Source organism: Anoplopoma fimbria, chromosome 20, assembly GCF_027596085.1.
Source record: "Anoplopoma fimbria isolate UVic2021 breed Golden Eagle Sablefish chromosome 20, Afim_UVic_2022, whole genome shotgun sequence".
NCBI lineage: Eukaryota > Metazoa > Chordata > Actinopteri > Perciformes > Anoplopomatidae > Anoplopoma > Anoplopoma fimbria.
The window spans coordinates 15,586,169-15,607,845 of record NC_072468.1 but is presented as its reverse complement, the minus strand read 5'-3'; the positions used below and the strand labels follow the sequence as shown (position 1 = coordinate 15,607,845).

General features: G+C 39.1%; 2 protein-coding genes across 3 annotated transcripts in view; one reads left to right on the top strand and one right to left on the bottom strand.

Annotated features, from left to right (window-relative positions):
* Positions 1-21,677, bottom strand: part of adam22 (ADAM metallopeptidase domain 22) — a 59,725-nt gene that overhangs the window by 8,702 nt on the left and 29,346 nt on the right. For both annotated transcript variants that reach the window (XM_054620975.1, XM_054620976.1), the window contains exons 7-26: positions 13,446-13,512; positions 13,289-13,365; positions 12,611-12,685; positions 12,266-12,337; positions 10,098-10,264; positions 9,935-10,019; positions 9,458-9,548; positions 9,306-9,357; positions 5,339-5,438; positions 4,933-5,004; positions 4,502-4,594; positions 3,897-3,977; positions 3,751-3,801; positions 3,605-3,668; positions 3,354-3,459; positions 3,140-3,259; positions 2,735-2,903; positions 1,838-1,949; positions 981-1,071; positions 723-776 (exon numbers count right to left, since the gene is read on the bottom strand). In XM_054620975.1, the coding sequence (XP_054476950.1) occupies positions 723-776; positions 981-1,071; positions 1,838-1,949; positions 2,735-2,903; positions 3,140-3,259; positions 3,354-3,459; positions 3,605-3,668; positions 3,751-3,801; positions 3,897-3,977; positions 4,502-4,594; positions 4,933-5,004; positions 5,339-5,438; positions 9,306-9,357; positions 9,458-9,548; positions 9,935-10,019; positions 10,098-10,264; positions 12,266-12,337; positions 12,611-12,685; positions 13,289-13,365; positions 13,446-13,512 (1,799 nt within the window). The remainder of the gene's footprint in view (positions 1-722; positions 777-980; positions 1,072-1,837; positions 1,950-2,734; positions 2,904-3,139; positions 3,260-3,353; positions 3,460-3,604; positions 3,669-3,750; positions 3,802-3,896; positions 3,978-4,501; positions 4,595-4,932; positions 5,005-5,338; positions 5,439-9,305; positions 9,358-9,457; positions 9,549-9,934; positions 10,020-10,097; positions 10,265-12,265; positions 12,338-12,610; positions 12,686-13,288; positions 13,366-13,445; positions 13,513-21,677) is intronic.
* cldn12 (claudin 12) lies at positions 14,072-17,976 on the top strand. Its single transcript, XM_054620977.1, has 3 exons — positions 14,072-14,211; positions 15,549-15,808; positions 15,899-17,976. Exons 2-3 carry the CDS (start codon positions 15,590-15,592, stop codon positions 16,727-16,729), a joined length of 1,050 nt encoding a protein of 349 aa, XP_054476952.1. The 5' UTR covers positions 14,072-14,211; positions 15,549-15,589; the 3' UTR covers positions 16,730-17,976.

Below are 21,677 nucleotides of genomic sequence, written 5' to 3'. Positions count from 1 at the left end.
CCCTCGCCAAAAACGGATATGCAGTTGTTGCACTTCAACATCTGTTTTGGCAACTTTATTTTTACTCCTACATTTCAAAGGGAAATACTGTCCTTCATACTCCACTACGTATATGTGACAGCTATAGTTACCAGTTACCTTTCAGTTTACAATTCTGTGTACAAAACATACAGTAGGATCAGCCTGTAAATTATGATGATTTGGTAAAGACTAAACTGCCCCGCAAAATATTATGTTAGCGCATCTTAACCAACTGCAATAGTCAAATGCTTGTGACACACTGATGCATCTGTAATAATAATCTAATAATGTAATATACATAATAGTACAACACTCTGGGTGGGGCTGTTTTGCATAATTCATATGTTCCCATCTGATACCATCAGTACATTTTGATGATAGTACTTTTACTTAAGTAAAATTGTATAAATAACATTTCTATTGATACTTTTACTTTAGTGAAGGATTTTAGTACTTCTTCCACCACTGGTCTTTTTCAGGACAACAAGGATATATTCCTTCTACAGCTGATTTGTAATGTAGATGCACTGGGTTTAGGATAATTTAAGAGAAAGAGGACTGTTTCAATCAAATAATTTATATATATCACTTAGTTTTATGCATAATAAAAACATTATGCACAGAACACTAACTCTCAAAATATGACATGTAAAATCTACGTAAATGGAGCACATTGAAAATAGAGTTTGAAGTGAGCAAACCGGCAGAATCTTCGGTGAACTTCAGACTCAACATAGCGTCTCTGCTTGTAGCTCCTGTGAAGAGAAGTACAAGTAATTTCAGTCCAACAATAATATAACTTTTGTTAAATGTATTTCATAATAAAAAGCAGTAATTCCCAACCTTGTTGACTTGTGATCCCTAAGAATACAGCCATATATACTTTGCTACCCCTTGTCAATTATTGTGTAATTCCCAACAAAAAGAAGATAAGACTGGCTGGCTGCAGGGACACTCACTTGTAACACCAGGCTGTAGAAGCCAGTATGAGCGCGAGGACGAGGATGGAGCCTGTGATGGCCCCGATGACGATGTTGGTACTGCTGATACCTGAGACAGAGGGAGAGAAGAGAGTCGGGGGGCGAATGTGTGTTAATTGAATGTGTGTCTCTTGTTTCCCGAATCATGTGGACACAAGGGGATACACAAACCACAAAACATTGCAGCAGAACACAAAAACACAGTACACTTAGCAGGAAAAGTGTAGACGGAGAACAAGAGGGACAAAACTAAGAACAACCAAACTGCTGTCACCCCTCAGCACTACTCTGAGGGGAACTTACATGTGCAGTAGATTCCCATTAAGGATAACATTAAACTGAATAATGTTCAGAATAAGCCGACTGAGGTGAGGCTGACGTTGGGGTGAGAGAGGAAATGGACCAGGAAATGACATCAAAGACAGGACAAATACAATGAAAAGGAACTCAAATCTGACCTCAAGTCACTCCGTCAAAGACATCAGCCTGTCGACAAAGAATGAGTGTGAAAATAATGACAAACAAAAAGAATGACATGCATGGTTCAGTGAATACAAATGCAGCTGGTTTTAATGAGCAGACATGAAACCTGACACGCTTAAACAAAGAAAATGAAAAGAAAAGCTTCAACATAAAATTGGTGAATGAAAGAAAGGGGATTTGGTGAAAGGTAGGGAGTTCAACAGAAGAACTAAAAGAGATGAAGTGTGGTGGAAAGAGTTTCGAGTTATGGGAAGCAGAGAAGAACGGATGGAGAGAAAGGAGAAAAGGTCCAGAAATGTGAGATGATGAGAGGAATGGTTAGAAGCAACAAACAATGACATTACATTTCTTACCTGAGACTGAAGCAGTGGGTCCGACCACAAGATAACTGAGAGGAGACGTGGAGTTACAGTCCTCTCCTGCCCATCCCAGGTAACACACACACTTCAGCTCACTACTGCACACCTACAGCAAAAAAAAGAGAATTGTTCAAAACAAACTATTTTTGGTGCTTTGAATTGTGAGGTCTCAGATAAAAAAAATAAATGATCAGGAACTTGGAAACTGAACCCTTGCAGTACATGTTGTGCTGAGTAGAAATGATAAACTTTCTATTAGATTTGAAAATACTTTAATTAACTGTTAATATCCTAAGTCTTATGCTAACACTCCAAAATATAAACACTTTATCAGAGAAATACCATTTGTTAATAAAATATTTCAATAAAGACATTAGAGATTCAAATTATTCATATAGCATTTAACATAAAATAAAAAGTGTCACAATTCCTGTCATTAGATAATGTGCTACTACTCAATATATTACTCCAGACCAACTGTAGTTTGAGGTTTTAGGAAGTAATGCTGATGTTTTAAATTGTGTATACTATATATTTAATAAGTAACGTTATTGTTTGCAAGCTCGGTCAAGCGGATTAAAACTTACAATATGTTCTTACCTGAACAAATTATTGTTTTTATTGTCAGTCCTTTTTGTCAAACAATTTGATGTGCATACTTCTTAGACAGATATTTAATCATTAAATTAAATTTAAAAATAGTGTTTACCATTTAGAGCTTCTTAATATGCTTGATGATAAAGTACTAACTATACCGAACTTAAATTCACACAAAAACACTCTGGGGATTCAGCTGAATGGATAAAATGGTTGCACACTTGTATGTTACTGGGTTTTTGTTCGTGCCCCATGTGTGTGTTCACTGTGTGTGTTCAGTGAGTGTGCGTGTACCCCGTGTCCAGAGCAGACGGTCTTGTCGGTGGTCCCGGGACAGGTGCTGAAGTTGAACTGTTGGATGGGGAGACATCTGTGATTAAAACAGATGCTGTCTGTCCCACAGGCGGTCCCATCCTCGACGTATCCCAGGTCAGTGTCTCCATCGATCAGCACGTGAGCACCGCTGCACAAAAACACACCTGAGTCACTCACACAGCATTTAACATGAGAGAGACTTGGTAAAATTTGATTGTGGTTGAACAGTAATTGTTTTCCTTGTGTACAGTATCTTTAACAGCCTGAAATACAGAACTAGGGGACAAAATTGTCCCAAGATAAAAGATCACCAACAGTCGTTTTTAAGTCTGTTGATTTGCACTTTGAGCATTTAAAGATGTGTTATTCCTCATTGATGTGTACCTGCAGTCAAGAGAGGCACTGTGCCGGGCTACTGAGAAAGAGGTCAGCCCTCCCTGCAGTTCTCCCAGTCGCGGGGAAGGTGAGATGTTGGAGCAGAGCAGGTAACCGCAATGAACATCCCTGAAACACGAAGATGCAACCAATCATCAAGGAGAGTAAAATAAAAATGATTATAAAACTGCACAAGATTCAATCACAGAAAGGATTCACTCACTGTTTGTTACACTGGACCCAGGTGTCCTTTTCCTTTCCACAGTTGCCTTTCTCTGTCCCTTCAATGTTTAACTTCTCGTAGCAGAACTTGTCAGCAGCTGTGGCCTCTGAGGGAGACACAACATGAAGAACATTAATATCTACAGCTTAAGAGGTTTGTCTCTGTTTAAGGTGATGTTATAGAGATGCATGTGTTCATTTGCAGATTTGTTAATACATCATTTTATTTGCACAGAGGAATATTCCACTTACTCTCTCCCCAAATGTACTTGCACTGTCTGTCTTTGGTTTTGCACCTTCCATTGAAGCAGCGTCCCTGCAGAGAGAAATATAGAGTCAGGAAAGTCAACTCTACAGAGGTACATACTTTTTAAATGTAAAGTATCTCAATATCTAACCTGGTCTTTTTCACATGTGTAACCATCCATCTTGTGCACATTTTGAGGACACTGCAAAAAAAGAAGAAACCCTTAGAGATACTGTGATGCACTGTATAAGTTTATAGCTCCGGTTGCAGAAAACTGTGAGGGAAGCTCTTGCTCACCTGGCTGGAATTGCCGGTGCAGTTTTCTGGGATGTCGCAGTCATTCACTGCATCTCTGCACACAACGCCCATGAACTCCATCTGTAACAGCAAACAATAAAGATCAAACATACTCAGAGTGTTTGTAATTACGTTTTTTTGTCAGAGGAACAGGCCCTCTCTCTCCATTTCTTCTTGACATCCCAAACTACTTTTATTCCATCTATGACGAGTCTATGTACCAATCCACAACAAGATTACATTCATTTAATCATTCAATCATTTTTAGATATTTAAGAGCCTTAAATGCTGTCATATCCATCTCAACTGTAGTCAGGTGAAAGGTAAAATTGAAGAGGACATTTCTGGTTTATGGTCAAGAAAAAAGCTGAAACTCATTGTCACTTGTTCCAGGTGGTCTCAGATTTTAAAGTAGCATCTGTTTTCTTTGTTAGCTGTTTCAAAAACCAGAGAAGTATACAATGAAAGTAAATCCAAGTGGAAGACTGGAGGCATACTCCCTAGGGGCTCCTCGTTCAGCTCTGTGCCATGAGTAGTTAGTACCTCTGTTTAACCCAAAAACCCCAGCGGAGGATACAAAGATGTAGATGGGCCCTGTTTTGTACCTGGCATGTGTTGCAGCAGAGTCCATTGCTGCACTTGGAGCCTTGGGTCAGAATGCATTTGTTGCAGCAGGCCTCCCCCTCTCTGGCACACTCCTAAACAGACAGAAACTGCTCTCAGCTGTCTTCCTTTAATTTGATGTTATGTTGATTTATGTAACACATTCTCTCATTCAACAGTATAATCTATTTAAACAGAGGTCTCTCTGGACAAACTCTATAATTGTACAATAACTATTATCACTGTGTATGCAGCGCCTTGATTTCTCCGATGACATTACTTCATTACTTTAAATTACCTCTTATTAGTCTGACACTGAAGGTGGTCTTGTTGTTGGGTAATTAGCCAACCAGTCTGACATTGGATGATTACCAAGTTAACCCTTAAGGGCAGTACATCTCAGCATCCAGTCATCTACAGTACTGTAGCTTACCACTGGGCTGCCACAGTCACACTCCTCTCCTGGCTCCACAAAGCCATTTCCACACACCGGAGGGTCCAAAAGCTGAGGGAAGAAGGGCAGAATTCATTTTCAAACTACTAAGAATACACATGTAAGTATATGACCATGGACGGATTACTGAACGCGACTACTGGGAAGAGGCCCAGGGGCCCAACAGGTAAGGGGGCCCCAGAGTCTCTGATTGAAGTTACTGCTAACATTTCTTGTTGGGAAGTCACAAATATACACAAAATGATCAGAAAAGAGATGCAAAATTCCCACAGAGATGCAAAATGGCCAAAGCAAGATGCAAAACAACTACAAGTGGGAGCAAAACAAACATGTAGGAGGCCCTTTATATGTCTGTGCCCAGGGGCCCATTGATCTGTCTATGTACCTTCAGAGGTTTGTTGAACAGGCAGGCTCCTCCACCGCTGTTTAGAAAGTTATGGAACTCCTCCACGTTGCAGTCGGAGAACCTCTTGGGCAGGTAGAAACTGTTTAACACAACCGCAGTATGTTATGCTATTACCGTGGATACATTACAGACAGCATCTTCAGATAATACTGGGACAAAGAGGGGCTTGTTCACCAAACACAAATTACAGGACAAAACACTGGGGAAAAAATAGTTCAAAACCTTTTTTGCCCACACAAATTGACATTTCATACCTCACATTTATTTTCCTTGCAACATACAATGCCAAGTCAGGTTTGTCATATCTAATAAAGTTTGTATTTTTCTTACACTGTACCATGAATATTTCTGACTTTACCACAGGTTTACCATACTCACAGTTCAGAGGAGATCCTTACTATAACATGGAGGTAGATATACAGTAGAGCTAAGATTGTGAGGATCACACGGAGATATATGTAAGATGTGGAACGGATTCTAAGATGCATTTATGAATTTGGCATGAAATTAACTATTGTGGATGACTCACAATTATTGCATTATTTTGTGATGTTAAAATGATCACATCAATATTGAACGAATTTTCAAGAAAAACATAGAACATAAATCAAGCTCATCAACTCTTAAATGCTCAGTGTGATTGCTTTGATTCACTTACAGTTAAACTTTAAAAGATCCAGCTAGGTGACACATTTACCAGAAGCCCAAACAACTTCTGAAATAATTAAGCAAATTTGACACAATCAAATGTCCTGTTTTCATTCTGATGCTTTTTATTACATCGACCCAAACCTAAGCCATGTTAGGCATCGTCTTACTGCCGCACCGTCAGCCACTGATGTTTAGCTCGAGTGCGTCTGGTTATTGTGGGTCATCAGGATTGGCACAGGAGACAATGCAATAATAGTTTGTTTGATATGAAATGTGGATAAATGAAGCCACCTACAGTGATAATAGTTGTATAAGGAGCCCGTAATGACGCTTTGATGATGGGTGAACCACACTACAATATTTCAGGTAGATTTAATTGGGTTTAAAGTTGTCCCAACTCTCACAAAGAATTGAATCTTTGAATTAAATTTTTTCACCAGTGCTTAATCTCATCAAAATCTTGTAGTGTTTACCCCGTTTTGAACAGTAATGGGGGGTAAAACTAAGATGAAACATTCTTGAATGATTCACTGGTCACCAGGAGAAATACAATCGTTGCCATGGGAGCTAAAATTGTTAATCAATCATCTAGCAGCTATAACTCCATAAATAATCATATTTTCAACTGTGCAATACTGATTTCATTGATTTTTTTGTGCCATCATTAAACTGTGCAATACTTTGGTTTACTTTGGCATTAATACTGCTTTTTTCTATACTATACATTTAAACAATACTGTATTCTGGCATTTTTACACACCTTTACTACATAATAGGTCCAAATTTTCAGCATTATTATTATTTAAACTGTTGAAATGTACTGTAGTATACATTTGTATTTGTATTTCTTACTTCTATTTCCTTTCATTTCTCTAGAATGGGTGAAACTGTAACATAATTACATGTATTCCCATTCATTTCTTTCTTTCTTCATTCATTGACAGTCAGTCTATCACCTCTTAGTGGCTGTAAGGAGGTAAGGCAGTGTCTGAATCACACTGAACCACAATCAATAACCTGACAGTATGTCTTTATTACAGACTATTTAAATTAATTAGATCAGAAAGAAATCAATTTTTTCATTGTAACACTCTTTCTAACTATATTTTGTCCAGGTTTTACCATGGCAAAAATAAATGAGTTCATGAGAAAATAACAGAAAGGAAATATAAAATAAATATATATAGAACAATTCTAAATCCTAACTCGTCCGTAATGCATGTTCAAACAATATGTGCATACAAACATATGAAAAGACATATAGACACATGCGCACGCGCACGCGCGCGCACACACACACACACACACACACACACACACACACACACACACACACACACACACACACACACACACACACACACACACACACACACACACACACATACAAAGCAGCTAAACCCTGTGAGAAATGTGAGAACAGTTAGTAATAGTAGTCAGGTTAGGTCGATCAGACATGCAGGTGCTAAGGAATAAAAAGAAACGTCCGTCAATGGACATGACGGAGGGTTGCTCATTGAATACAAGTGTCTGAAATACCATTGAGTTTATTTTAGTGAATATAGATCTGGGCCAGGTCCATTCACAGGTGACAGTCTCATAGGAGCACAGAGTCACCTGTCCTCTGCCATGTGACCACATGACATTATAGCAGCATTATTATGATAACCAATAGAGCAGAGCCTGAACGGGGAGTGTTAGGGAAGTGCACTGCCGTTACAGTGAAATGAGGTAGTCAAATATTGGCCTAAGATGAGAATGACATTGCAGACTGTTTCAATCGGTTAGTGATGGACAAAAATAACTGATGAAAAGTCCTGACTTTCAAAGCGCAGGAGGGAGAAGGAGCCTATCAATAAATTTGAATAATTAAATCAATAAATTTTTCTTGGCTGATTAGACAGTGACATCCAAAAACTGAAGAATACACATGAAGTACATGTGAAATTGTACTAAATGATTATGAAAAATACAGTCAGTGTATAAGAAAAGGACATCAAACTGTATTTTTTCATATCATTTGAATAAAACAGAGAAGCTGGGGCCACAGCAGCTGTCGTGCTGTTGGATGAGATGGGAAAGGTTGTGATGACTGACAACCCCTCCGAGGCAGCCGGTTGGTTCAAAACAGCACAGGCAACGTTCTAGCCAAGCTTCAGCTCACCTGCTGTCCCATTCGGGATAGAGGGGGAACGCAAGAAGTATTTAAGAAGAGGGGTATATATATATATCACACATACACACAGGACGCAGAGGTTTTTTACAGACACAACACACACTCACATCCTTTATGCTCACAGAAAACCTCCACAGTACAAACACCACTGATGTATACTAACGCATTTTAGGACAAACACTGTCATGAAACACAAAACATACACAGACTGATTTACCACCTGTTAACTAATCTTAGCAAGCAACAGATTATATAACATACTACTGCTGAGAGAAGCCCAATGAAGTTATATAAACAAGTCATGTGAAAAATTCACATAGGCTGACACCTAGTGGTGAATTATCAAACTACAATGACACTCCAGTGGATGGAAATATTGATATCAGCATATTAACACTAATAAATACATTTTTAATTTGATGAAATTATCTAGAACTACATCATTTGTCTATCATAGATTTGTTGCTGACATGGTTTGTGTGTGTGATGTACTATAGTGTGTAACATTGTTTTATTTTGTCCTGTTAGTCCAGCTTGTTTAGTGGTTATCTTCACCGTGTGTATGTTTTAAAAGTGACAATCGACAAAAAATTACTTTAAACTAACTCTGGTACATAAAATGGTAACAATTATGTTTAATATTGTAAATTCTTCCTAACAAATAAAATAAACCTGCTGCAAACAAGCACTTCCAAAGATAATCAAATATGATTATGTTTTAACTGCTTTGAGACACTTAGGAGAATATATTCTAGTTCAAATTCTAAACTCAAAAAATGTCCACAAGTTTAAAGACTTTTGCATCAGATTCCATTTAACTCTTTAGTGACCTTCCATTCAAAATAGAAAATAAATTCTTAAGCAAACAAATATACAATTTTCTTTTCAGTAAAGTGTGATGTTAGCATTAAAGCTAATGTACAACATGGTATCCAACTCTAATGTTGTGTCTAAAATATATTGGGAAAACTCTGTGCAACATCTGCTCACTGACGCAAATACACAGATTTATCCCAGTCAGACTTTCGTCAGACAATTAGTTGGGAAAACTCTCGTCTGTTGTTATTTTGGCTTAAACGTTATGAATTGATCAGGGATTGTTCTGTAAAAGTAACTTACCCAACATCATCCATGATACAGCCCGACCAACGATCATCACACTTGCACTCGCCTGGAAATTAAACAAAACACACATAAACATTCTTTCCTTAAAAATTAAAGTGTGCTGGAAAAGGAATAAATAAAGGACTCATTAATGTTTAACTGTGTACCATTGAGGATCCTCTTCTTGTCAGAGAAGATGCCAATGTTCTGTCCAAGAGACTGAGCGAGGGTTATTGCCATCTCATCTGTTTTCCCGTACTGATGAAGAGACAGGCAGACGGACGAGAGGGAAACAGCAGGAGACAGAAATGCACAGAATATCAGACAAGTCTGAAAAAGTAAATGGTTTTATAAAGGAGCTTACAAAGGCATCCCGCTCAAAGTAAACAAAAAAATATTAATTAATTAATCAAATGGAGTAACAGATACTAAATGCCTATAGACTGAAACTGCAGAATATAACAGGAAAAATATATATATTTCTCATTAAACAACATAAATAAGTGAGCATGCTGGTGTTGCTCCATGTGGAGATAAGGAATAATGATTGTACTCCACTGTGATTACATCCTCCATTAATGGACAGTAAACTGACTGTGAATTTGGAGACTTTGCAGATCTGTAATTTGTAGTCCGAGGCTCACCTCATTGACTCCCCCTCCTTTAGTCAGGGAGCAAACTCCTCCCATATAGGAAGCTCCACCCCAGCTGCTATGGAAACGGTTCCCTCTGTCAAGAAAATAAAGTGTGTTTAATAAAATTATATTTCCAGGACACAAGAACATAATTTTAAGTATTCCGACTTACGAGAAGAGGTGAACAGAGTCGCATTTCTCCTTGATGAAGTCTTTTCGATACTTCATGAACTCCCTCAGCGTCACCATGGGGTCATCGTCAATGTTGAACTTGTTGTCAGCTGACCATGTTTCCATGGCGACCAGCACAATCCGGGTATTAAGCTGTTCCTTGAAAATCTGGAGAATTAATAATACATTTAAAATCAGTAAGTTATCTTTTGACTTGAAGTGAAATGCAATGTATGCATGCTTTTTCATCAACATCTTAAGCTGTCTGCTGTAAAAGCGCCATTCAAACAGTAAGTGGGATCAGTCTCCCACCACCAGACAGCAGCACATTACAGGCAGACAAACAAAGTCAATAAGGGTAACAGTCTGAAGGACAAACTGTAGAGGGAGCAAAGTGGCAAATAATAATGTTTGCTTTCATAAAATGGAAATCTATTGGGGTACCGGGCCAGAGAAACACTGGAGAAGAGCAAAGCCTCTTTGTTTAAACTGAATGCCAGTAGTATATCCAAACAAAGCTGTTCCCAATCCAGCCTTTATAACCTCCACCTCGGTTTGTGCAGATTAAGAGCCATCCTCATCCTGGTTTTTGCCTCTATACATTTGAGTTACATAGCCAATTCTCAGAAAAATAAATAAGTGGTGAAATTTGAAAAATCCAGAAGATCATTTAATTCAATCTGTGTAATGTGAATCAAAATGTAACATTTTGTTACATTGGTATAATGATGCTTTGCCTGCCAAATTTTGCATTTCCATACAATATGAATTTTTGGGGGGAGTTTATAAAAAAGGGCAGGAATATGTCACTCTGCGCTACCTGGTTTCTGAAATACAGTCAGAACTTAAGAGACGGGTTGAATTCATTTTTTTATTATTATCGTTCAGAGGATGTCATATTTTTCATCCAGATGGTTAGATAAGTCTTTTAGTTATTCTAGAGATACCTTCAGAGCAAGAGTTAGTGTTGTTAACTACTTTCTGAGTTTTGCCAAATATCATTGGGGATTTATTCTTCAGAAAATCGGATGCTTGGTTTAAAAATCACAGAAAGAGCATTAAAGAGATATAAAAAGAGCCATCACTTTTCCCTCAAAATATATTTCTTGATCATCAACTCTGGGTAAATACAATAAGATGACAACTGAGCAAATTAGATCGTTGAGATGTGGTTAAAAATGGCTAGAAAGTAGATTTCTAGTTAAGATTTGTTGTTGTTTTCTTATACCCTTATATGCACATGTCCATCAAATGGAAGGGAATGTACCATTTACTTTACAGTAAATGCTAGTTGGTTTGTGAATGAACACTGTGTCAATCAGTATCAGTGGTGACAGATGTTTCCGCATGTGACACGCTGTAGTGAGTGGACATTTGTTTAGGAAGGGACTGTATCTGTGACAATGCCTTTTACGAATAAGGTCACGTTTTACTGAATACAAACTATAAAAGATTTTACTCTAATAAATTTTCTGTTAAATCAAGTCAATTTCCTATTAACACAAACAGAAGTTATCTCATGTCACTTTTCCTTTAGAGAAGGTGCAGACTGTACTCTTTAATTTAACGGGAAGAAGCCTCAAGCAGAACCAGGCTCTGGGCGGGCAATGTGGCCTCAGTGGTGTGGCGTTCTGTATCGTAATACCCATTGTAATTTATTTGTGATTGCTATAATATTCATCATATCTGATGCCACTGTGAATGTGGCCTACTGCTGTGGCAGGATGGCATACACTGGGGAAAAAAAGGCAACTACACTCTCTCATGCAAATCAATGTGTACATCCCAAATAGAGTCTGCTTCATATGATATTCTTCAAGGACACGACAGAAAAGCATGACCTTCCCCGCTCAGCTTACAGGCATGACCCTGTGGCAGGTCAGATTTCAGTAGCACAGCAAACAAAATGTGGCCACAAATAATGAAACACTGAAATATCTGCCTCAGTACTGTTGGGAGGCCACTGCTGTTTCAGCCATTAACCAGCCAGTCAAAAAACTCATGACTGGCTGGTTAATGGCTGCACGCAGCATATTATGGGCCATGAGAGGTTTTAAATGTAGAGAGTGAGGTTGGTTAAATGAGAAATCAGTTCAATGTGCGCTCAGCTCCAATACCTGGAAGTGCTTGTGGCAAGCTTTCCAAGAAGAGGATCAATAAAATTCTTACCATGTCAGCCATATTGACCACTGACTTAGCATAGTTATTCGTGTGTCCAACGGAAAGCCGATGCTTCTTGTACTGAAGAGAGAGACCGAGAGAGGGACAGAGAGGAAACAATTCAATTTTGAGCCATCAGATGTGTAAAAGGAGCCAGTGTCTGAGCATTTAATCGCTCTAAATATCACCTTTATTGTGTATAAAACATTTCAGTCCCGGGGGATTTTAGTCAGGGCCAATTGGATCAAAACTGTCTGGTTTATGCACAATGAAGGTAGTATTTAAAGTGATAGAATTAATAATTTTACGGTGTACAGTCTATCATAATTGTACAACCATACCATATCTACTTACCATTAAATGGTCATTGATCACCATCAACTCAATGTATTTGGTCTCATCCTCTACATTGTGTGACACATGTGGAGCCTGAGAAGATACAACACAGTTTCATCATAAAAACAGACAGACAGACACCCTTTTCCTCAACCAAGACATTTCTACATCAATGACAGTTTCCGAACAGCACACACAGTAAATACAAAGATCATCTCTTGTCTCATGAGTCACAGAGAAAAGAAACGACAAATCAATAAGGATGAAGTTTGCAAAGCTAAACCAGGTTTGTCTTTATTCCAAATAAAGATGAGAGCAGCTCTGAGGGCTGAGGGACCGACAGCTGCAGACATCTGACTGTGTCTGAGAAAAGACGAGGAAGCGGCAAACTCACAAGGTAAATATTTCATGAAAAAAAGAAGAAGAGAGAGGTGGGGAGTTTTTGTGTGGGAGGAGAGCTAGGCAAAAGCTCTCTCTCTTTACCTTTATGAATTTAGATAAAACATGCCAGTAGGGAAACAGCAGGAGAAACAGGTTTGGACAAACAGCATCCAGAGCATAATTATCTCTCTATCTCACACACATTAACAAACATACTCATGTGCACATCATAAAGTGAAGTCAATGTGAGTCCATTAGCATCCACCTGCTAATGATGATGATTTTCCTACAAATGTGCCTGCAGAGGAGTCATACCTGTCTCTTCTTTCTCCTGTGAACAACTCTTGACCCGGGAAATGGAGGACTTGGAAAAGGCGGCTCTGGAAAATCACCTAGACAACAGAAACATCAATAAATAAAAATGTATTTCAGTACTTTTTATAAATATTAAGCATGCATTAAATCATCTTACCATTGAGGAGATCATTAAATCCCTCATGCCCTGCAGATTTATATATCATGTGAATGCGGACATCTCCCTGAAAGACACAAAAAGAAGAATTTCATCAGTGAGACAGATCACATCCAAATGATAGTGAAGCAGCTGTGTTCCAGTTCCCCTGAGGTAAGTGTCCAAAAATAATAATATATGTCCATGCTGCTTGTTTGATTCTGTCTCATCTGTATTGATGACTCCTATGTTGATTTTCTTTTTTCTTTTCTTTATATTGCACCCACGCACAAAAAGCTCAGGGAGACATATACTAGCATATGTTTGCTATAAAAAAACAAACATCAAAGAGGATTTGTACAGAATATTGGTTGACCTCTGCTGCCTCACAAAATACTTTGCAGCTACTGAACCAGAATGTCAATAGCAGACCAATTTATATGTTTTTCAATTTACGGTGTAGGGATTTATATCTCTATATTTTTAATCTAGTTTTTGACAATTACATATTTTTATTAATCCTGTTGTACTCTATTTGCTCACCTGATTATTGTATCTACTTTTTATCTTCCAATTTTAATGTCAAAGTTGATCAACCCTGTGGTTTTAATGCTCTGCGCGCATGCGTCAACCACCTGTGAGTCAACACTGAGGGCAGGAAAACATTGACTGTACTCCAGCCAAAAGGGTTTTGTTTGGGTCTGGTTTGGACCGAGTCTGTAGAGGAGACCGGGCTGAAATGACACTGTTCTCGCTCTAAACACGACCTAACAGTTGGACATATAAGGTATTTGTCTATGTGTAATGTAGTTGTCGTGTTTCAGTTTTACAGTTAGGAATTCCGGACGCAACAGGTTGCTCTAATGCTAACTGATTAGCCACCAGCTAGCTAGCTAGTTGGCTAATTTAAGGTTAGCGTGAAATGCTCAGTCAGCCTATTGAAAAACATATCGTGGTTATTATGTCACATGTTGACGGTGGATTTAAGACAACAATATTGTTGAGGTATGCAGGTATTAACCCGGTCATAACGTTACGTGTCTCCAGGTAGCGATGAGTCAAAGGGCTAAAGAGCTAATGCTAACGCTAGCTAACCTAACCTTATTATAGGTTAGCTATCAAACAGACAGGCGTCGTCTTGATCACTACATTTGTTTTCAATATACAGTACCAGTCAAAAGTTTGGACACACCTTCTCATTCAATGGTTTTTCTTTATTTTATTTTTTTCTACATTGTAGATTAATATTGAAGACATCCAAACTGTGAAGGAACACATATGGAGTTATGTGTTAAACAAACAAATGCTCAACAAACCAGAATATGTTTTATATTTTAGATTATTCAAAGTAGTTGAATGAGAAGGTGTGTCCAAACTTTTGACTGTAATACCAGGTATAAGTATAATGATAATGTCAGTGTGTTATCACACTTGTTATTGTGGGAGGATGCAGTTATCATTGACCCTTGTAGTTAAGTTACCATGTGGGGGGAAAAAAAGGATTAAGATGAAAACACACGGCAACTAAATATAAGGTGAAGAGAAGCCATGACAGTGGTGATATGATCTGTCTCTTGCAGCTGCGTTTATATCATCTGAAGGTATGATGTATTGCAAATATGCAAAAAAAATATCTAGACGTGATTGTATTAAAGACACATAGGAGTTTCTCTATATAAAGTTTTCACAGTCACTGCTGTATGCTGCCACATAAAGAGACCTTTAACATCTAGTTCAACTGCTCATTGTTTAGCTGTACAGTCTATGTTATACACTGCAGTATAGACACTCTTGCCCCTGCAACCTCAGCTTCCAAGTCATTCCCACTTTGTTTGCTAATGAAATGAGAGCATTGTTTCTCGGGGACGGCAGATATTGGGTCAACTACGCTGTGGTGCATAGAAATACAGGGGGGTTGCCCATAGCTAGGTCAGTCTGTGGCATAATTAGCTTACTTCAGTAGTAATGGGGCCATTAGGAGAAGCTTTTATATGTTGCATTTTCCTATGATCAGGAGTTCTGTGTAAAGAACTACATTCCCAGTCATTATGGCCTCATTGCTTTCCACTGCATTGACCAGTCACTTCTTTCTGTCTGACTTCCTCCCTTTATGTGTTCAAACAGGAAATCTCCTAGTTGCCTCAGTTCCTGTTGTCAGCACCACCATGTCGTGCCGGGACATCCACGCCACCAACGCTTTTGCCTTCATCGTTGCCTTTGTGTCTTTGGGAGGGATTGCTGTGGCAGCAATAATCCCTCAGTGGCGTATAACGAGACTCGTCACTTTCAATCGTAATGCCAAGAATATCAGCGTGTATGATGGGCTGTGGGCTAAATGTGTAAAACAGGACGGCTATTCAGGATGTTACTACTATGATTCAGAGGTATTACATTGATAAATTTGCTCTCCTCATGTTTTTTTCTTTTCTGTCCTAATTGGTCCTAATAGAAATCATGTCTTCTCATGTTTCCAGTGGTACTCTAAAGTGGACCAGCTGGATCTGCGGCTTCTGCAGTTCTGCCTGCCCACAGGCCTGCTGTTCGGCTCTCTAGCCTTGCTGCTGTGCATGGCAGGAATGTGTAAGACCTGCTGCTGCTCAGACAAGCCTGAACCGGACATTAAGACCATCAGATTTCTGGTCAACAATGCAGGCTGTCACCTGGTGGCAGCGGTGTTCTTGTTCCTAGGCGGAGCTATCGCCATCGCACCCTCAGTGTGGTTCCTGTTCCGCACCAAGGAAATGAACATCAGATATGACAAAATTTTCTCCGATGGCTTTGCTGTGTATGTATCTATAGGCTGCTCGGGAGGACTTATGCTGGCCGCCCTGCTGATGTTCATGTGGTACTGTATGTGTAAGAAGTTGCCTTCGCCCTTCTGGTTGCCCCTGCCCTCCATGCCTACCTCTCTCTCCTCCCAGCCTCTCACTGCCAACGGATATCCTCCTTCCCCAGTTTATGGTCCTCAGCCCTTCCCACCACAGACCTACCCTCCCACAGTGATCGACGCCCAGCCGTATGTGACCTCCCAGGGCTACGCGCAAAGTTTGGTTGCCCCTGCACCAGCACAGGTGTACATGTCTCAGATTTCTGCTCCAGATGGGTATGGTTCAGAGGTGGGAGGGAACCAGGCCTACAGCTACGCTCCCTCACAGAGTTATGCTCCCTCACAGAGTTATGCTCCTTCGCAGAGCTACGCTCCATCTCAGGGCTACGCATCCACCTACGCGGGCCACCGCTACTCCTCCCGCTCACGGATGTCTGCCATAGAGATCGACATTCCCGTGCTGACACAGGGACAGTAAGATAAAAAGCTGCTGATAACGTCAACACATTCAAGGCGTCTGTCCATAAATGTCCATGAAGTTCACCACTGATGAAACTAATAGAGTATAATTGATGTAAGTTAATAATGTGAGAGCTATTTATAGCCCCTAGAGTGATTCAGTCAGTAAGTATAGGTCTGTAAATTGCTGATTATAGATGAAAGAAGAAGCCCAGACAAAAGAACCCTGGGTTTATGAAGGATGTTATTTTTTTTGAGCACACATTGAGCACTATTATCACTGGTGCAAATAACACTGTATTTAGCTTAGTATTGTAGAAAGGGAAGAAAATATTTCCTGCCATACCTGAAAGATATCTCAACCAACTAGCCTTTTTTAACTTTTTTACCAGCAGAGAAGGATCACAAACAATAGCTCCTAACTTGGTAAAGTTGCCAAAGGACCAATGTACTAGTTACAAGGAAGTTGTTACTAGCATTTTGTATGTGGTTGAATATAAAGTCCCACTCTGGATTTTAGATTAAAGAAGCCCTGATGATGGCTGCCAAAAAGCTAGTTAAAGCTAGTCAGTTATTATTCTGTTACATTTGTTTATGTTGGACACATATTCATACTCAAATTACTTGTCACTTCTGTCTGTTTAAAGCTTTCACTATTGAAGTCTAATGTTATAACTACTGTGCATTACTTTAAATTCTATTGTTCTAAATGGACAAATACTAACTGACTCACCTGTTGATATCTTTTGTGTTTATGTAACATGAATTGTTAATGTCACATTGCCCCTGTGAGGAGTAGCTGTTGAAGTTTTTAATGCACTAATTGTGTGAATACTGTGCCAGTTTACATTGCCTTTGTTCACTGACTTTGTTTTAGCCTCAAGTATTTTCTAACATATTACTTAATCATTTATGCAACATACTTTTCCGAAGGGTTAATGTCTAAAAAATAGTAGTATGAAATTTGCAGATTTTGATCACTGTGTGTAATTACATTTAAATTATGAACAGTAATGTAAAAAAAAAAAAAAAGAAAACACTAACAGGAATGAGAGTGCTGTTCATCTGCATTCAACATGTCCACTGGAAGTGTAATATTGTTCTGTGGTTGTAGCCGTTTTTTTACCTTACAGTTTAAGACTTGCCTTTTGCATAATGAGCACTGATCAACAATTCTTCAAAGTCTAATGCGTTCATCATACTCAACAATGTTGAAGTCACATGTTTTTCTACACTGTCATCTTTTTTGTTTATATTAAAACATAAATCACATTGTATGTGTGTGCCTGTTTATGCGCTGGGGTAACAACAACAAAGCAAAACTAGACACACAATAGATCTCTTTAAAATGAAATAATTCATGTAAGTAATTTGTCCATCCTCACTCATCTGGCAAAAGACTAAGAGGAGAAACTGAGTAACATTTCAGTCAGACTGGATTGCAAACTGGAAAAGAGAGCTAGCCCATATCTGCTGAGGTGATGTTTCCAGCTGGTTGTTTCCGCAGTGTTAAATTGATAAATTGTTTTGACTGAATGGCTGGTGAGGTTCTGGTTTCCCAGAAATGTTTCGGCATAAAATGTTATTCTTCCTTCTGTAATCTCGTCGTGATGACTTGATTCGCTGAGGGATATTAAAGGTATCCATATGTCAGTCTGCAGTGCACCAGTGATGCTGGGGCTATGTTTACAGCTTACACCTACAACCTCCACATCTCCAGCTGCTAAAGTGACACAATCATCATATTTTCACATCAAAGAATGCCAAATTACCAAACATAGTGCAAAAATCTTAATTTTTTTGAAAACACACATACAAAATAGACCTACATGCATCTAATGACTACTTTTATCATCAATTCCTCCAGGAATGATACCACCTCGCCCTTGTTTGGCTTTGGAGCAAGATTTTAGTTTAACCTTTGTGATGAAATGTTCACTTTACTCTGATAATAAAAACTCATTGGCATTTGCCCTGAACTTTGATCTGCTCTGTGGGTAAATATTTAGGTTATCACATCAGACTCCAGACAGAAACTATAGCCAATTAAAACAGTGAGCACTCTATTAAAATGAATCTTTTAGCGCTGCAGTGTTTTGTCTTATCTTTGATGTAGTCCTAGCGGACCGAGCATCCACCAGCTTAAACTGCAGCAGCTATAATTGGAGCCAACTCCTGCTTTGATGTCACACTTTCATGTTGACTGGTAATTTAGTGGCTGATGATTAATAAGACCATATGACATAGATGCCTTTGTTTTATTTGTAGCACATACACGGTGCATTAAGCCTAAATTAACTGTTGTAATAAAGCATTTTCTGGACCAGTTTCTTCTTTGTTGCCCAGATCCTCACTCCCATCTTAAAAATACAACCATATAGACTCGACAGGGAGTGTGTAGTGATGGAGATTAAGGGCCGAAACACAGATGGCTTTCATATGGCGTGCTACAAAGAGACGGGGCGGAGCCTAGGTTGCCAGGGGAGATGGTACCTCAGACACAGACTACTGGCTCATGAATATAAAGAAGGGAGGGGTAACACGATTTTCATTATTGCTCTTGGTCTGCATGTGTGAATGAACTGGTCCAGGTTTAGAAACATGAAGTTGGCTTGAGGCCACAGGGAGACCCCCGTTTTTATCCTATCAGCTCTAACACACTCTGAGCTTCACTCTCAGCTTGAACTAGAATAAAAAATCCTCCTCTAGGCATCTAATGTAAACAACCCCTCCCCCCAACCCTGCAACCTGCCACCACCACCCCTTACTTGATCCTTCACTCCCCCACTCCCTCATCCTCAGTTATCCTTCCAGATTTGGGAATATTTTGCAGAAATGTAAAGATATTGTTAAAAATGATTTAAAAATCAGACATAACCTGCAAATTCTCACATTTGAGAACAATTGAATCAGATTTAGTCAATTTTAAAACTATTTGAAGGATTGATATTACATTTTAAAGGCATTCATGGTGCCCAGCGGATAGATATTAATAACTTTGGTGATCTCTTAATATCGATCAGGTTAAATTTCACTTGGCCCAATACACGTACAACATTAATGACGTTCCAATCAGCCTCAGCTGTATTTTGTGTTTAGTGATGATGAGCACATTTTAGTATGTAGATACAAATCAATTTTTTTTCCCAAGTTTTTTTTAAGCTGTTTCACCACCATTCACAATTCATTTACAGGTAAACCTATATAAAAAATTTTTATCCAGCTCATCCATTTCCTTTGTGCATTGCATTGTGGGGGAATAGTTTCCATCAATACCACAGTAGACTATTTAGTATTAGTGTGCACACTGTGCCGGTGTGAGTATACTTCATTTTGTCACTTATCCAGCGTGAAAACACGACATTCAAAAGTCCTGCTTAGAATTAGTATTTGGTATAGATTTGGGACAAGCTGCTAGTTTTGTTGTTTGATTAATGACTTAAGCCATTAATCAATTATCAAAATACTGCTTTGTCTTTGTTTTTTTTAGCCTTCATAGTTTAAATGTGCTGCAACACCAAAATCACAGTCACTGCAATATCAACAATACACAGCACGATGCTGTTCTCGGTCCTCCCTGAAAGGGAATAGAGCTGCTGGGATGTAGCCGCAGGGGCCCTGAGGTGCAGGTGGGGTTGGGAAGGTGTCCAAAACAACAAGAGTGCTAAACATATGGTGTTTTCTGCAAGTGCAAGTCAGCATCACACATATTCAAGTTGTCTGCATGTTCACGCTCACACAAACACTAATTGCAAGATTTACATGTATCAGCCTCGTAGCTCCCGGGTACGTCACGTTCGTATGCCAACATACATTTTGGCGTTCTGTTTTGCTCACAACTGTAGTCTACTTATTCACAACTCCATTTACATAAGACAATAATACACTTTGAAACCAGTTTAGCTGCATAAGGTGACATGAGCAGCTGGTTCTGGACACACTTAGCTAATGTCCTGCATAACTTTTTCTGCCTTGGCAGAAGAAGATCAGATGGACTCACCATATGGTCGACAGGGGCAATGCCAACTCTCTATCCATCTCAACACCCCCCATCCTGCCATGTTTCTCTTTCCTATCACTTTCAACTAAATCATAACAGCTGTAACTGTGGTACATAACAGGCATTTAATACTACTAAATGATAAGTGTCTGTTTCAGGTTATAACAAGAACATGACTGAGCAAACAACATTTAAAAAAGAGAGCCCTATAAAATCAACTCAGAAAGCACAGTATGTTCTGTGTGTGTGTGTGTGTGTGTGTGTGTGTGTGTGTGTGTGTGTGTGTGTGTGTGTGTGTGTGTGTGTGTGTGTGTGTGTGTGTGTGTGTGTGTGTGTGTGTGTGTGTGTGTTGGTACGAAGGTTACATGAGGAGCACTTAGGTTTACGCAGCAAACATCTGTGACAAAAAAAAGAGTGGACGGCTTGCAGACCAAGCAGACTGTCAAAGAGACAAAGAGATATTTAGAGAGTGAAATAGAGAAAGAGATAAACCGAGAGGAGCCCAGAGATGCAGAGAGGGAGAGACAGTCACGGTGGACCATCGCCCGCAGGGAGCAGACATCCAGAGCTCAGCGCTGACAAACTGACAGCCATTGCTTGGCTCGGGGGAAGCTCTGTCCCATCACTACCAATGGAGCTACGTGCCAAATATTTTTCCAAAAGCACATCAGTACTTATACTACGGTACAGACAATTATATTTTATATAATTTACAGTATCTAAGAAGCCTAGGTTCCTTTTAGGCCAGTTGAGTTCCACCATTTTACAACTTAATGCTGAACCTGAGTTATATCATACTTGAAGATGAAAAGTAAATGTGTCCAATGTGTAGAGGATGAACAAGTAATTCAATCCTCTACTTGAACAAAAGTTGTAATACCACAATTATAAATGGTGCATTAACATCTAAGTAGCATTTTAGCACGGTATTTGATCAAGGTGTAACTGATTTGTATTCTGTTGGGTA

Excerpts from the sequence above, each read along its gene's own strand:
- cldn12 (XM_054620977.1), top strand. The coding sequence starts at position 15,590 with ATGTCGTGCCGGGACATCCACGCCACCAACGCTTTTGCCTTCATCGTT. Across the intron at positions 15,809-15,898 it reads GTTACTACTATGATTCAGAG|TGGTACTCTAAAGTGGACCA; the intron begins GTATTACATTGA and ends TCATGTTTCCAG.